The sequence below is a fragment of the Ambystoma mexicanum genome, chromosome 6q (genome assembly GCF_040938575.1).
Source record: "Ambystoma mexicanum isolate Mex_15411 chromosome 6q, UKY_AmexF1_1, whole genome shotgun sequence".
Lineage (NCBI taxonomy): Eukaryota > Metazoa > Chordata > Amphibia > Caudata > Ambystomatidae > Ambystoma > Ambystoma mexicanum.
This window is the reverse complement of record NC_090937.1, coordinates 1,123,343,066-1,123,359,325: the sequence shown is the minus strand read 5'-3', so window position 1 is coordinate 1,123,359,325 and position 16,260 is coordinate 1,123,343,066. Positions and strand designations below refer to the sequence as shown.

General features: G+C 42.5%; 1 protein-coding gene across 4 annotated transcripts in view; it reads right to left on the bottom strand.

Moving 5' to 3' along the window:
* CORIN (corin, serine peptidase) overlaps positions 1-16,260 on the bottom strand; it is a 1,135,185-nt gene that overhangs the window by 441,157 nt on the left and 677,768 nt on the right. For all 4 annotated transcript variants that reach the window (XM_069631711.1, XM_069631714.1, XM_069631713.1 and 1 more), the window contains one exon: positions 12,053-12,160. In XM_069631711.1, the coding sequence (XP_069487812.1) occupies positions 12,053-12,160 (108 nt within the window). The remainder of the gene's footprint in view (positions 1-12,052; positions 12,161-16,260) is intronic.

The following is a 16,260-nucleotide window of genomic DNA, read 5'->3' as shown; positions in this document are numbered from 1 at the left end:
CCACATGAAGGACATAAGCATCCATTCAAACACTGGGTGTTCAGGAGCTGCTCATTATCTATAACAGAAGTGCATGCAGGGTTCAATGCCTATCTTGTGTCCCCGTGATATATTGCAACCAGCGTTCCAAGTCGGTGAGCCCTCATCATCTGGACAACTGCCTCATCTACAGAGTGACCTTTAAATCAACTGGGCCCCATGTTTTGTATTGTATTGTTGTCATTTCTACAGCGGCATTTACCTATTGGTATGGCCGCAATGCGCTTTGTGGTTGGAACGCCCTCGGGGACTGAACTCCAGGCATGAGAAAACATTCTAAGCAGGGATGTCATTTCACCAATAGGCCAGGGGTAGCGGAAGTGATATCACATGACCCTTGACCTCTGATATCACAGGAAGTGATGTCATTTGACCCCACCCCAAGTGACATCACTGGAACACGACCTTTCACCACTTGACAAAACAGGAAGTGGCATCACATAGCATTGTTCCTTCGTACAATACGAAAAATATGGTTATATCACTGTAATGTGATATACATTTCATACAAGAATGGATCACCATATGCATCATTAATATCAGTGTGTATAGGCCCATATTAATTCAAGCAGATGATAACGAAGTGTTATTATATGGCACCTATGCCTAAGGGCTTTAAGTGCTTTATGTAGAAGAAATATACATACAATATTACCCAACCTCTGTCGGTACTCACTTAACCTCAGACTGAGTTGGCCTTGCCGGGATTCAAACCTGCAACCTGCAGATCACACACACATTGGAGCAGCGAGCGATCAACCCACTGAGCTATTTTACCGGCTATAGTAAAATGAACAATTACATGTTCTCAAGTCAGAAAGTAAATTACACTCTCTAGTGGATTCCATTAACCCGGTAACTAAGATTTAACAGCAAGCTAGTTCATCTACATCTGCAGGTCTGGTGGAAAGCTGGCCACATGTCAAGCTTGCATGGATCGACTTTTCGGGCTTCAGAGGTTGGCACAATACATACCATTGACCGGGTTCATAACAGTGTATTAAATAATTAGTAGTGCAGGGAAAGCAGTGCACTGACATGGCATCCCATAGTCTGGGCAATAGTTACCTCAAACATGCAAAAATGCAAAAAAACATCCTGAACAGCATGCCATGGCGATGAGAAGGATAGACCCATTGCAACAAAGCATTCATTGGGGCACAATGGAATCAAGGGCCACTTTATGTGCTATGGTCAGCCATTTCTATACTGTAAACAAGTTTCAGGCACAAGGATTTTGTCAAGTGACTGAGGACACCAAGATGGACTGTCTTGTGATGATCGTAACAGAGACAATGGCAGAAATAAACATGCTATAACTGCAATTTGAGGAAAGCAAAATACATAGTACGAAATGAATGCTTATTCTACTCTAAATGCTTTTTGGACGTTTTTGTCTGCATTGTGAATTTGAGGTGTTTAAAGAACAGACTACATCAGTGACTCACCCTTTGTAGGGTGCCTGAAATAAACCTTTAAAGTGTCTAGCAATTATTGTATAGAATTCCAGAAAGACACATGATTTGTTATTCCGATTCTTATTTAGGGTCTCTGCTCAAATGTTACAATTGTGGAACCTCCTATTTTTTTTTTTAAGTCCGGAACAAGTAAGCTAGCCACTCCAGAAACAAAGAGCCACATGGCGCTGGCCACATCCCAGGCATGTAAGTTTGGAATCCGGTCGCCATGAGATTAAATTCAAATGCAACCTCGGCCCCATTAATAGGGACCACCAGGGTATTATAACCAATCTCATCATTACCTTTGTCACCCTCTTACAGGGTCTCTGATTCTCAGCCCTGATGAAGGCGGATCCAATCCCAAACCTTTACCGCCGAAACGTGACAAACACAGGAATTAACAACACACCTGTCCCAAACCAAGTTGAAACCAACCTTTGTTACCAACCAACTTGGGATCACGTTGGCTAACGACCAGATATCTAATATGAACAGACCCTTGGAATTTGTAATTTCTCTCGCCTAGAAATACTAGGCTCGAAATACTCTATACTTATTTGAATGTACACATTTCAATTGTCTTCAAGTTTAGTATATAATTATACTTATTTGAATGTATATATTTCATTTGTCTTAATGTTTTGTACATAGGAATTGTTCCAAAACTGTATTCCCAAATTTGTTTATTGTTTTTGAATAACGACCAAATAATTATCCAAAATAATCACATGTTACTATGCTTTCTCTGCATCTACCTTCTCTTGATATGTTCTTTACAAAACAGTAAAATTCTTTTTATGTATTGTTTGTACTTTCATTTTTGTGTTTTTGAGATTGAAATAATCTATACCCACGTGCAGATTTATTCTGTGATTGCCAAAGATTAGGCAACACACTTTCTGCTTTTATAATTTAAATTAAGTAGACAGGCCCAACCATTTGATTGGCCTGTCTTTCTACAAATCTCTAGTGGTTACTAGAACACAGTAAAGGTACACATCTTGTTTCATAGTCTCACATCCCAGGAGCTTCCATTTAAATAAATATTTAGGGGTAGGTAGGGAAACCACAGAGGTAGCAAGGGAGACCTCAGGGGTCACCGGTGTGACCCCTGGCAACCCCAAATGATGTCCCTGGTTCTAAAAGTAGATTTTAAGGTGCATTCTGGCGAGATTAGGACCTAGGAGGGCTGGCTAGGCTCCAGTAAGCAACCCAAGAAGTCAGGTACGTGGGCCGGTGCTGTCGGTGGTCAAAACAGAGCGCTAGGGCAGGAGATTTGATGTGTTCCCAGCTAGACCGAATTTGTCGTAGGTAGTCACTATATACTAATGGCAGAAGTGGTGAGGTATGTCAGGGGTTTCAGTGAGATAAGTTATATGAGCAGCTAGACCGACCATGCATTCTGCAGTGCATGGATTGAGAGCCCTGCCTGCAGCAGGTGTCCACAGATATGGTCAGTTTATACATACCTTAAATTCAGACAGAGTTTATCTTTGATGTCGCTTTGTCCGATTTTTATGGATCTGTGGTATGGTCAGCCCCAAATTGCTCAACGCGATAGGCTGGTCATCCGAGTGCATCTTCTAGTGGGGGTAGAATGCTACCATTGGGAAGGACCTGGCTACTGGAATTCTTTGAGTGCAATAGGAAAATAAATTAAATACACATAGCTACTACGTGTCTTCCACGTACTAAGAAGATTAACCAAGTAATCTAATAAGCGCGATGGCAGGGGATACTTGCATGTAACCACTGTTCATTTCTGCGGCTAACCTGAGCGGTTATAGTTGAGAAGGGGTAGCTAGCAAGTAAATTGGAGCTTCCTGACTGGGCTGAAATCTTGTAGGTGTAATACTTTAAGTGGAACCAAATATGTAAGTTAGATGCAGTGCCAGGCGACCCACATATCTAGGACCAACGCTACGGCCTGGCCTTTGCCTGTATTGTACAGGTCTCACCTAAGAACTGATTTCCCTTCGCCAAAAGAAGCAACTGTCTAGGTGTGTCATGTTTCATGCCCCTCTGGGAGCATCTTAGTGCATCTCCATTCCTACCTTCAAATACATCTAAGTGCATACCATATCATTTATTCGAAGTTAAACTGGCGCACTTCCTCTCTACCTCCAGGGAACCTATGAATCGAGCGTTCAGAGTGCTTGGGTAAGCCCCTTTGATAGTTAAATTGGGCACTCCACAATTTACAATTGCTACCTCCAGTGATCCATCCAATCAAGCATTCTGTGTGATTATGGCAAGCCCCGTTATTAGATTGTGGTGGGTCTGCCAGTGCAGGGCATCTAGGTATTCGGGCGAGGCGGGAATTTGAATGCAGTCCTGGATTGTCTCCCCCATAGTTAATTTGGATTTGTTCAGTATTCATTGTTTTTTTTTTATTGCGTGATGAATATATTTATTATTTCTTGGTTTTAATACTGTTCAGTCAATGAGACCGAAAAAAGGCAATTGATTATATTCCACAGAGGCTGCTAGCCGAGACAACTAGTCTTGTATCGTGGCAAAGCCTGCATCATTTGACAAAAACAAGACCACAGGGTATATTAATATACACTACAATACACAGCCCACATGCAATTTGCAATTAACAGTGAACCACACATGGACTACATGACCCAGAATGCCCACTCAATCTGTACTTCACTAGCCCCTCCCCCCCATTCCAACAGCTTCTTGAGAATCACTTGAACTGAACCTGCCCTACACTTGCTGTACCACACTCACTATCCTCTCACCCCCTATGCAAATCCTGGTTTGGTCCCGAACTTGCTCTGCTCCGGAAGCAATTAGGCAAAGCCAACGATAATTGGAGATATAGTAAGAACAATAATGATGCAGTTAGGGCTAAGGCAGTATTAAAAATATATGAAACTGCCCTATTTGTAGCAAAACGGGACTATCTGCATAGCGAGATCTTGCAAGCTGGAAATCAGTCTAAAGCCATATTTGATGTGGTCAAAAAAGTTTGTAAACCAGTATGTATGGACTCAACCACAACAGCATCTCAGGAACACGCTGCTAAATTCAATGCCTTTTTTAAAGATAAAATAGTTACCATATTAAATAATATTGAACTGGGAAGGGACTCTAAAATAGAGTGACAAACAAAGGAAGAAGAGGAATACGAGAAGGAAAATCAAAGCGAAATAGCTTTTCAGTTCCAAAAAGTGGAGAATAAGACAATTTTTATCCTGTTAGGGCAATTGAAACCCACTAATGATTCCTCCTGTAGAATGCCAGCATATGCTGCTAAACGGTTAGCAAAGGAACTAACGCCATTCATGGGGGGTCTTTGTGAATAAGTAACTTCAAGATTCACAGGTACCAGTAGCTCTAAAAAAAGCACTAATTAAACCCCTATCAAAGAAAACAACTTTAGACCCAGAAGTAATGAAGAACTACCGACCAGTGGCTAATTTAATGTGGCCAACAAAAATTCTGGAAAAGGTGGTGTGTTCTCAGTTCCAGGCCTTTGTGGATGAAGAGAACCTATTGGATGATCTTCAATCAGGTTTTCACCCAAACCATGGCACAGAATCGGCTCTTTTAGCCATGCATGATGATTTAATGGAGCTAGCCAATAGGGGAGGATCCACAGTGTTATTAATGTTGGATCTCTCCGCAGCTTTTGATGCTGTGAATCATCAGGTAATGACAGAACAGATTAAGCAGGTGGGGAAAGCCTCTGAACATGTTGTGAAGTGGTTTGAATCATTTCTTAAAGAGAGAACTCAAAGGGGTTATACTCGATGGCTTTATCTCACAAATGGTGGAACTTGATTGTGGGGTGCCACAGGGCTCATCTCTGTCCCCACTTATCTTTAATCTTTATTTTCGTCCAGTTTTTAGGATTTTCAGGAAATATGGTTTGCCATTTCATTCATATGCCAATTATACGCAACTATATATTGAGTTACAAAATAGTGAAGAGGACTTTGAAAGAATTAATCAATGTATGAAGGAACTTAATGAATAGATGAATAACAACCATCTACAATTAAACGCTGCTAAAATGGAAATTATACTGTTTAGTTCAAAGAACAAAATAACAGCAGAAACTCAAAGCTCTCCCCCTATGATTCTTGGAGAACAACTGCAATATGCTAAAAAAGTAAAAAACCTAGGTTGCTGGTGGCAAGCAAATTTGAACAGTGATGCCCAAGAAGGGGCTAAAGTGAAAACAGTTCACTTTGCACTTCGATCATTAAGGAAAATAAACCCCTATATTCCAAGAGAAGATAGAGCAGTGGTGGTGGGGGCAATGACCAACCCCCACCTAGATTATTGTAACAGTTTACTAGCAGGGATTCCTCAGACGAAAATGATGAGACTCCAGAGAGCACAAAATGCAGCAGTGAGAGCCATTGGAAACTTAAAGAAAAGTGATCATGTGTCATCTATGCGGAAATCACTCCACTGGCTGATGGTGGAAGATAGGATCACATTTAAAATGGCATGCCTAGTGTTTAAATGTACCAAAGGGCTGAACCCCGCATATTTAGCTGATTAAATAATATTTTATCAGCCGAAAAGGAACCTACGTTCGGAGGACAAACTCTTACTTTGCATTCCACGAACAAAATGCACTACAAGAGGAGACAGAAGCTTTGGTGTCTATGGACCTAATGTTTGGAATCAACTTCCTCTTGAAATTAGAAAGTGTGAAAGCCTGGAGCTCTTTAGAAAGAGATTGAAAACCTTTCTATTTAGATAAATGTAAACAGGTAATCTAAACTAAACCCTCAGACATCTTCTTTTTCTTCTCTTATGAAATCCGCGATCTCTTATAGTTGCCATCTGCGCCCGAATATGGTTGACTCCGTCTGGTGTGCATAATAAATTATTCAAAATCACATTCCTACCCTAGCCTTGCTGCACCAACCTCAATATCTTCCCATCCCCTATGCATTCCTGCTCTACCCTTGCTGCACCCCCTTACTATTTCCCCATACTCTACACGTTTCTGCCCTACCCTTGCTGTATCAACCTCACTATCCTCCCATCCCCTACGCATTCCTGCCCTACCCTTGCTGCACCCGCCTCACTGTCCTTCCATCCCCTATGTGTTCCTGGCCTACCTTGTGCACCACCCTCACTATCTCCCCATCCCCTATGCATTCCTACACTACCCTTAATGCACCACCCTCACTGTCCTCCCAGCCCCTACGTGTGCCTGCCCTACCTGTGTTTCATCACCCTCGCTATTTCCCCATTCCCTAGGCATTCCTGCCCTACCCTCACTCTCCTCCCATCCCCTACATGTTCCTCCTCTACCCTTGTTGCATCACCCTCACTTTGCTCCCTAGGGATTCCCAGGTATTCTGAGGTCTAGAATAAGCAAAGCAGGGACCTCTGGGTCTTTTCAATTTGGCACCTAAACTGCACGAAAGGGTCCACTTCCTATTGCAATTAATGGAAAAGTGTTATAGGTGCTCCCATCACCTTCGGTTCCTCAGAATAGTGGATATGTGTTCCTATCACCTTCGGCTCCTCAGAAAAATTCGCCCTTACATGGGCAAAGCCAACTGCTCCACAATAGCCAGCACAACTATTCTATAAAGGTTGGATTATGGTAATGCCCTTATCTTGGGTGCCAACAAAGGACTCATTGCCAAGTAATCCAAAACAGCGCCGTCAGGATCATCAAGAAACAAACTAGAAAGGATCATATCAAGGAGGATAGAAGAAACCTTCATTGGCTAGCAGCGGAGGATAGAATCCTCTTCAAATCCTTGACTTTAACACACAGATGCATTTATGGGAAGGCCCCTTCTTACCTTAAAAGTAAACTGGTTACGTATGTGCCAAGACGCGCACTCAGGTCGGAGTCAAAAGGCCAAATTGAGATAACCAGGGTTAAGAAAGAAAATGGTTTGGGTAAAGCATTCCACATTAAAGAGGCCATGATGTGGAGTAATACCCCTCACTATCAGGTTACAACACAATTACACAAACTTTCGGAAAAAACTCACGACCCACCTCTTCAAATAAATCACTGTGTACTAGACAATAACCCTAGCCATTAACCGGAGCAAATTGTATTGTGATTGAGTGTTTTGTCCCTTGTCTATATGTTAGCGGCCCGATGCTTGCGGGCTGCCGGCTCTATAGAAATAAATAAATACAAAATAAATGAGAAAAGGGTAAAGAGAAAAAGTAAGGTGAAATCGCATTTCCACTGTTTGTGGAAAAATGTAAATGCCTCTCACAATTAACATTTGCGGGAGGACTATACAACGGATTCCTATGGATTCTGCCTGCTTCTAGCAGATGATAAATTCACACAGATTCTATAGGAATAGATTGCATTAGCACCAGCTGGAAAATACATGCTGGTGGTAATGGGGCTGCATTTGTAAGGCATAGCAGGGGGGGCATAGGGGGTGGCGGCAGCAGGCAGACATGTGAATTCTGCCATGTGCAACAATTTTCCTGACAAATTGTAAATCATAGGGCTCAGTAAAAATGGCAGTAGAAGTGTATTGCAATGTGGTCACGCCCTCCCCACCCCCATTCATTTAGTAAAGTCTTTTTAAAAAAAAGCGGCGAGACATTTTGTCACAAACCTCGCTTTGCAGTATTTGTTCAATAGTCCAAAAAGTGCTTCCTGGGCCTTTTGACATTCGTCGCTGTATGTTTCACCTGCATTAAGCACAACTGTTTAAATCCTCTGCCCTGACTTTAGTAAAAACCCGTTGGTATTTTTTTCATCTTTCCACTTCCCTAACGCCTGGTAAAAGGTAACGATGAATTGCTTTGCATTTTTTTGTGCATGGAGAATGAATGTTAAGTCATTGTGCGTCACAGCTTTAGTTGATGCAAACACGTGAGTCCAGATAGCCAGAAATGTGGCAAGCGCACATTGGGTAACAGGTGCTTGTTGGTGGGCTTATTTTAGGTTGTTTTGTGGATGCAGTGCTTGAACAACTTTCTACCTTCTAGGTGGATCCGGGTGGTAATTGCTCCCCACTAGGGAAGAGATTCAGGAACCCCGTGCCATAGGGGTGTGGGGGACATACACAGCCATCTCTTTGCAATGCTCAATGTGGACAAGCCTTAAATAAAAGTCAAGCTAAGGAGTCCAGTGGCACATTTGACCGCTCAGGTAGGTGGGAAATGATTGCTTTGCGTTATTCGTATTCATTTCGTATACATTTGTCAGATTTTTCCTCCCATGTGTAAATAAATACTGCCGCCCTAGTGGTCACTATGCTTTTTGAAGGAAGTGTATAAATCATTGTCAAGAGCAACTCTCATTCCCCAGTTGAGGCGTCCTTGTACTATGAAGACGAATGGTACATTTTTGGTACGTGGAGCAACCTCTAGTGCGAGGTCTTCCAAAGCTATTTATGTGGGTCTGACTTTTGATCTTTAATTGGAGGCACTGATTGCATTCCTTTCCGCTCAAGGATGACGACTCCAGTTGGAGACCTGGTGACCCAAATTGGCCTCCATTCATATGTTAATTTCATGACAGGTGGGAGGATGGTGCATGAGGGGTCGAGCTGATCCAACATACTAGCATCAAATCAGACAAGAAAATAATTCCCTGAAATGAAAGCTGCTCGAGACTGTCTGAGCGCAATATAAGTCAGGTGGTCTTGTAAAGCACCCTTCTGCCATATATTGTGGTCCTCGCTGGCACTGTAAGAAAAGAGGTGGCAGATCTTAGGGGGATACCAGGAAATGCAAATGTGGAACCTGTGGTGTTGGAGGATGCAGTTTGTAAGCACCCAGGGTCTGTGCATTGTAATTCTCCAATGAGTTTGGCATGGACCATTGGGATATTTCTTTGGGCAGCATTGCCAACTGATGTGGGTGAGGGTCATAGGACTAAATATGGGAGCTTAGTGATAGCTCGTAAGTGGGAAGGAGATTTTAGAGGCGAGCCAGCTAGTCGAGGGCAGTAGACAAACAAGGGGAACAAGTAGTGAGGAAAAGAAATACACGTCAGAGTGAGGTAGTATCGCGCTCCTGTGGAGACGTGAACATGTGGTATGCCTGAAATTCACAGTGAATGGTTTGATTCGATTTTGGCTCTGTTGCGCCCGACCCCCTTTTTCTTATAGTTTCGTTGGCGGGATGCATATAGGTTCCTGGAAAAGTCTACCGTTCAAAGGGTGCCAGCAATGGGATGGGGTTAGTTGTTGTGTCTTCGAAAATCTTAGATGAGCTGTTTATCTCATTGTTTGCATTATATACGAGGGAGGCAATATTCATAATGTCAGCACAAATAAGTACATTACCATGCCTGAAAATCAAGCAAAAATGAATTAAGAAAAGAAAAATGGTAAACAAACGCTGGAATCAAAAAGATAACTAATTGTACATGGAGGATGCCACAGGCTATGGTTGTACTTACCATTTGACATGGTGCCAGGTTACCATAAATTGCACAATTTCCAGCCACTGTTTCACTGTTGACGAGCAATTTGGCAGACATTTGCAACAAACACCTGCTGCAAAATGTGATCTTTGAACTGTTCAGTCAATGCAAATCTTATGTTTGGGCTGGTCAGTGCAAATGTCATTGCAAATCTTCCCTGCAGGGCAGCAAATGTTTCCAGCACTGGTAGCAATGTGATGTGGACTATCGTATTAACAGAGAACTATGTCAACGATATGGGCAACATGTGCCTTTGGAAAGGTAAAGATGCAACTAATTGTATCCACAAAGGAAACTCAATTAACCATGAGAGTGTGGGCTTCTATGTGCAATGCGTAACTTACACAATGCGCGCTGGGCCGATCCCGGCTGGAAATACGCGCGCAAGAATGTAGGGTGTAGACTTCAAGTGAAATAATCGGATTTTGTTACCAGTAACCACTTTGGAGAGGTCTTTATTTACTCTGACACGCCTTCAAAAATCTCCAGGGAAAGGATATTTGTTTTAGCAGACATTTCAATCCCTACCTCAGAAATAGGATAGAAGTATTTTTTCATGAATGCTCTCACCACACTTATTAACCTCAATATGACATGCTGTATCTAGCAGCACCGGTTATTGCTGTCAGAAAATTGCATTCGATGAGTGTAAAAAGGCAAGTTGGAAGTATTACCTCTTGCATTCCTGCAAGTAATGCTCACGTTTCTGTTGTTCCTTCCAACACAGACGTTTACAATTTGACAGTAAATGGTACACTTGCCAACATTTTCTACGCCACTTTCACCTTTGACACAGAGTTAAGTTAGGTGTGAACATAAACGTGGGAAATGCATTTTCAAATGCTTGTGAACACGCGCCCGCAGTATGGCTCACATGTTAAGCGCTCCCCTCTGAACTGGGACAAGCCTTCACTTCAAAAGTTTGAATCCTGTCAGGATCACCTTGGTCCTTCATGCTTCTGCGATCGATAACTTTGAGTACCATTACACTGGGTAACAATAACATTCACCATTGCATCACTTAGAAGTGGAAGCACTCTGGCAAAGGAAAGATGACAACATTATCTAAGTTACAGCCGGGTGGCTGCTAGCTACCCTTTGCTTTTTCACTCGTCTCTCTCTGACACCACCTGCAATGCCGAGTTAGGCAAATGCGTTAATGCTGTAGGTTACGAATGTGCATAGTAGACACAGCTGTGTAACTTACTCAACAAGCTATAATGCTCTAGACATGTAACATGTTTTGTGAATCTTGTGCATCTTGCTTGGTGAATAACGTCTAGCCATAAGTCACAGCTACACTGGAAAACCTTCTGGGAGTTGAATCCATTGTGCACTGGGAAACTACTTCCTGCACTTGGTTTGGGCTACATATGTAGATATTTGCAGTATGGAAATACTCAATGAAATATTCGCTCAATTATTGGACTTTCAACGTCTTTTTTCTTGGCTTGTGAAAAAAGACTATTAAAAAATGATGGCTGATCGAAAATTAACAGCCTACGGCCCTCATTAAAATTATGACAGTGCGGGAAAAAAGGCAATTGTGCAATTACCACTATTACCCCATTGCCTTAACCCGATGTTGGGGGTGATGGGGAGGAAAGGTCTCATTCACTTGGATGGAGGTGTGTCCTCCACACTATCTTGCAAAAAAAAAAATGAGGATTTACTGTGGGCGGTATTACCACCCATTGTATATGCCCAACTCCCCAAAATGGAGACTAACACTGTCAATTCATCCCTCCTACTTTGGTGTATTTGCTGCCAAAATGAGTGAATCTAAGGCAGATGAATATGGCAGTATTTCCAGAGGCCCTATATTGCTAGTTTGAACACAGTTGGAGGAAAGGATGGAAACATAACAAGAGCTAGTGATTTAATACTTTGAGGTCAACTGCATTTTCTAGTAATATTTGATGAATCAGTTTTCCATGAATATATTTTGAGTCTGCTTTGGGCAATACTCATGGAATTCGGTAGATACTTAAAGAACAGGCCAAAACATTTCTATATCCCGGGAGGATACCTCAGCGGCAACGTGCTCGCCTTGGAAACAAGACGACACAAAACAAGCGCTTTAAAAATGCAAATGAATAAATAAATGTACAGTACACATTGTTAGTGGTACGAAATCAGACGCTTGCTTTACCACAATGATGCTCATCGCTGAGGTCCCCGCAGTCGTCATACCCATCGCACACAAATGTGAAGTTCAGACACTTGCCGGTAGCACAGCGGAACATCTCCTGACTGCAGTCTGCAAAACAATCAAACAAAACAGAGAGAGAACCATCAATACATCCTCAACTTTTACTTTGAGACCACACATTTTGCGCGCTGGCCCTATCCCGTCAGGAAATAGGCGCACAAGAATGTAGGGTGTAGACTTCAAGATTTGAAATAATAGGATTTTGTAAACAGTAACCGCTTTGGAGAGATGTTTATTTACTCTGACACACCTCCAAAAATCTCCAGGGGAAGGATATTTGTTTTAGCAGACATTTCAATCCCTACCTCAGAAATAGGATAGAAGTATTTTCCATGAACACTTGTTAACCTCGATATGAAATGCTGTATCTAGCAGCACTGGTTATTGCTGTAAGAAAATTGGACACGTCGTCGCAGGTATACAGTCTTTGTAATGACAATGTTATGTAGACATATACCGAAACTTTTACGACACAACATAACGAAAATGTATGTGGGGTGGGGTAAAGGGTTACATCTTGTGGGGAAATGGTTGGGGTGGGTTTCTAGGGGTGGAAAACGACCACCCCCTCAAACAAAGAAAAGACAATCGTTTGGCTTTTCATCGTAAGATTTTCGGTATAAGTGCATTCTACATAAAATGTGTCATTATAAAGACATGTAACCATTGCCCCACTGTTGCCAAACACTACAGCAATGATACACATAGCGTCAAACAAGTGCTATGATACTAATCATTAACTCTGGCAGACAATCACACCAATATTAATAGGTACATGGCCAGTCAATGCTTAATGTAATAAATAAGACTATAGGTGGGTAGCTGTCAACTACGGGGATATGTATTACACTGGGTGCTATGTGATTACATCGAAAAGAATTTATCATAGACGATTTCATCAAATGTTTTTTTCTCCAATTCGATTTAGCCGCAAATATACGTGGGCGGCCTACTGGTAGTTCACTGCCCCCTACCGGCAGAATCAGTGTATGCCAGTCCAGAAAAGGTGCCAGTACAGGACGTTACCGGCACCTTTTCCCGACCGGCATACTCGTAATGAAGCCTGCATGGCTTCAGGGAAAAGGTGCCGGAAACAACATGTACTGGCACCTTTTCGGGTCCGGCATACTCATGAAGCCAGAGAATTTCTTGAACACTGAGGGCCTGATTTACTAAAATGCTTTTAAATGGTAAAGTGCCATTGACATTTTTTTTGTAAATTAGGCCTGCAATGTGGTATTTCCAAAATACTTTATGTTTTTAAAAATGAAAAATGAATGCATTCGATCCATGGATGGGAATGTGTATCGTGGAGTAGCAGTCCACTCCGCTGCTATCACATGGAGAAAAATGCACAGAAGTGTCGGAAATGATGTTCTGTGAATTATGCAGCAAAGGGGTTGAGAATGTCAGCATCTAAAAGGGCTACATTATTTTAACCAACTTCTTTTGGGGCTTCACAGCATCTTTCTGACCCCTAAGTTGAAGAGATGCGATAGGACAAAAGAGGACTTTTTCCACCAGCTTTTGGATGTAGATTAAAAGCATTGCATCAGAAATGAGTATGTTAATGATAACAGACAACATTGTAAATATTTCCTGTTCAACTGTTACCTCTTACAGCACAATGAGCCCCTAATTGCTGAGATAAAAATGTGCCTTTTTACTCAACTCAGAGGCACCACATTAGTCCCCCTTGGAAGGATGAAGCGATGAGTCAGTCCTTCTGACTGCAGGTGGAGCACAGCGCTCTGAAGTGAGCACTTAACTTGCTTAGGTACCTTCACCAGCATTATGAATAAGAAGATGGTGGCTCTGCGTTTTCCTGCGTAGAACACGCTAATACATTGGATGCTTTCACATGCCATCTGCTTTTAGGTCCGGTTGCAATGTCCACATGCTGGCAAACAGCAGTGGCTGGGCGTGTGTGCAGTGGAGTCCATGATGGAATGTGGTCTAAAGATCTGAATCGCAAAGACATGTGAAAACGGAAGCAAACTGAGGCTAGCGCAATCTGCACCTGTTTGCAGACTGTGCAAACGTGGCGATTCTGGTCTTGGCCCCTATCGCAACTGCTCTTCAGGAGTACAGATTTGAGAGTAGTATGAAACCTTTACTCCGCCCCATGCTACTAGCAAATCAGCAGTGATGCCAATCCTAAAGGGGAAACGGGCACATACTCCTTTGTCACTTGTGATAATGTGCGCCAGGGGCAGGGTACATTCTTCTGGACAATTGTGAGCTAACATAGAAGCATCCAAACAACACCAGTACAGTGCTACTAAATAAAAGAAATGTCCAATCAAGTTTCAATACAAACAGGAGGCTTAACTACACTACATTTCTTTTCAAATGTTGTTATTAGTTAAAAACAAATTAACCTTTAACATCAATAAAATCGAAAAGAAACAGCAAACACCCAATAAAATAAATAGGGCCTCATCACGAGTTGGGCGGGAGCCCTTAAATGCGGTGGTAACGCTATTACTGCTGCATTTAAGGGTGCGCCCAAACATGAGTTTGGCAGCATTTACCCCTAGCTTCCGAGCTGGGGGTAAATGCACCGGAAAAATGCCGATTCATAGGAGGTAATACGCCAGGGGTCAAGTCCTAAAAATTTATTTTATTTTATTTTATTTATATATTTATAACGCGCCGCAGCTCGCAAGCATAAGGGCGAGACAAAAACACGAAGTAGAAGAGATCACGGGACTACATTAAACAGAGAAGAGATGGACTCAGTATGAGTCCAGAGCTGAGTATGTAACGACTACCGAAAAAGTTAAGTTTTCAGCTGCTTTCTAAACGAAAAGTAGTTACTTTCCAATCTAAGGTGGCCTGGAAGCTCGTTCCAGAGAGCAATTGCCTTGGTGGGAAAAGCCCTCCCGAGTCCAGTGGGTTTTACTCTGGTATGGGCAGCTTTGAGTAGCCCTTGTTTAGCTGATCTTAGACATCAGCTTGGTTCGTACCAATTGAATTTCTTTTTGAGATATGATGGGGCCGTGCCGTATAGGCAGCGGTGAACCAGCGTCAAGGATTTGAATTTAATGCGCTCCTCTATGGCGAGCCAATGAAGGCCGATTCTGTCTTGGGTGATATGGTCGCGCTTGGGTTTCCCGGTGATGGACCTAACAGTGTTATTTTGAATTATTTGGCATTGCTTGATGCAGTTATTACTAGACCCAAGCATCAATGCATTCCCATAATCGAGTCGGGACAGGATAGTGGCTCTAGCGATGGTAGCGCTATTTTTGGCGTTAAGGTAGGGCCTGATGCAGCGTAATAATCTCTGGTAATATTGGCAGTTTCTTTTGAGGTATGAGACTTGTGCCTCAGCTCCTAATGAGGATTCCAGGTATATGCCGAGTGTCTTGACTTTGTTTGTGACTGTGATGTTGGAGTCTTTAATGTAGAATGTAGAATAAGCTGGGCCTAGATTGGATAGGGCTTTTTTGGATCCAAATGTCATATGTTCTGTTTACGAGCCATTCAAGCACATCCAGTGATCCTTCATCCACCTCTCTATGGTATTGTAGATGGCTGACAGTCTATTATTATCTGTGACATGGTCTCCACAGTGTTCTATGATCAACTGTGTGTTGTCTGCAAAGTTAGTGAAATAAATCCCTAACTGTGAGAGGAGGGCGCAGAGGCAGCAAATGTATAGATTAAAGAGGAGAGGGGAGAAGCTGGCTCCCTGTGGGACGCCGCAGTCCACAGGGGTCGAACTAGTGGAATGTCTGCCCCAAGTGATTTTAGAATTTCTGTCCTCCAAAAAGGAGGACATCCATTCAATGGCATCATCAGCGCAGTTACCTGTTTTTCCCAGGGCCTCTCGGAGCTTCCCATGATCTAATAAATCGAATGCTGCCGAGAGGTCCAATAGAATGAGCAGGCCGGCTTTTCCTTTATCCAGAATTTTCAGCATTTTGGATTGAAGATCGAGTAGTGCTGATTCTATACTATGTGCACTTCTAAATCCAGATTGCTGGGAGTGTAGTAGATCGTGCTTATCTACGTACCCTTGGAGTTGGTGCGTGGCTATTTTGTCTAGGATCTTCAACAAAAAATTGCAATTTGTGATGGGTCGAAGATTGGCCGGATTTTGCTGGTCCAGACCAGGCTTTTTCACCAATGGTGTGACTGTT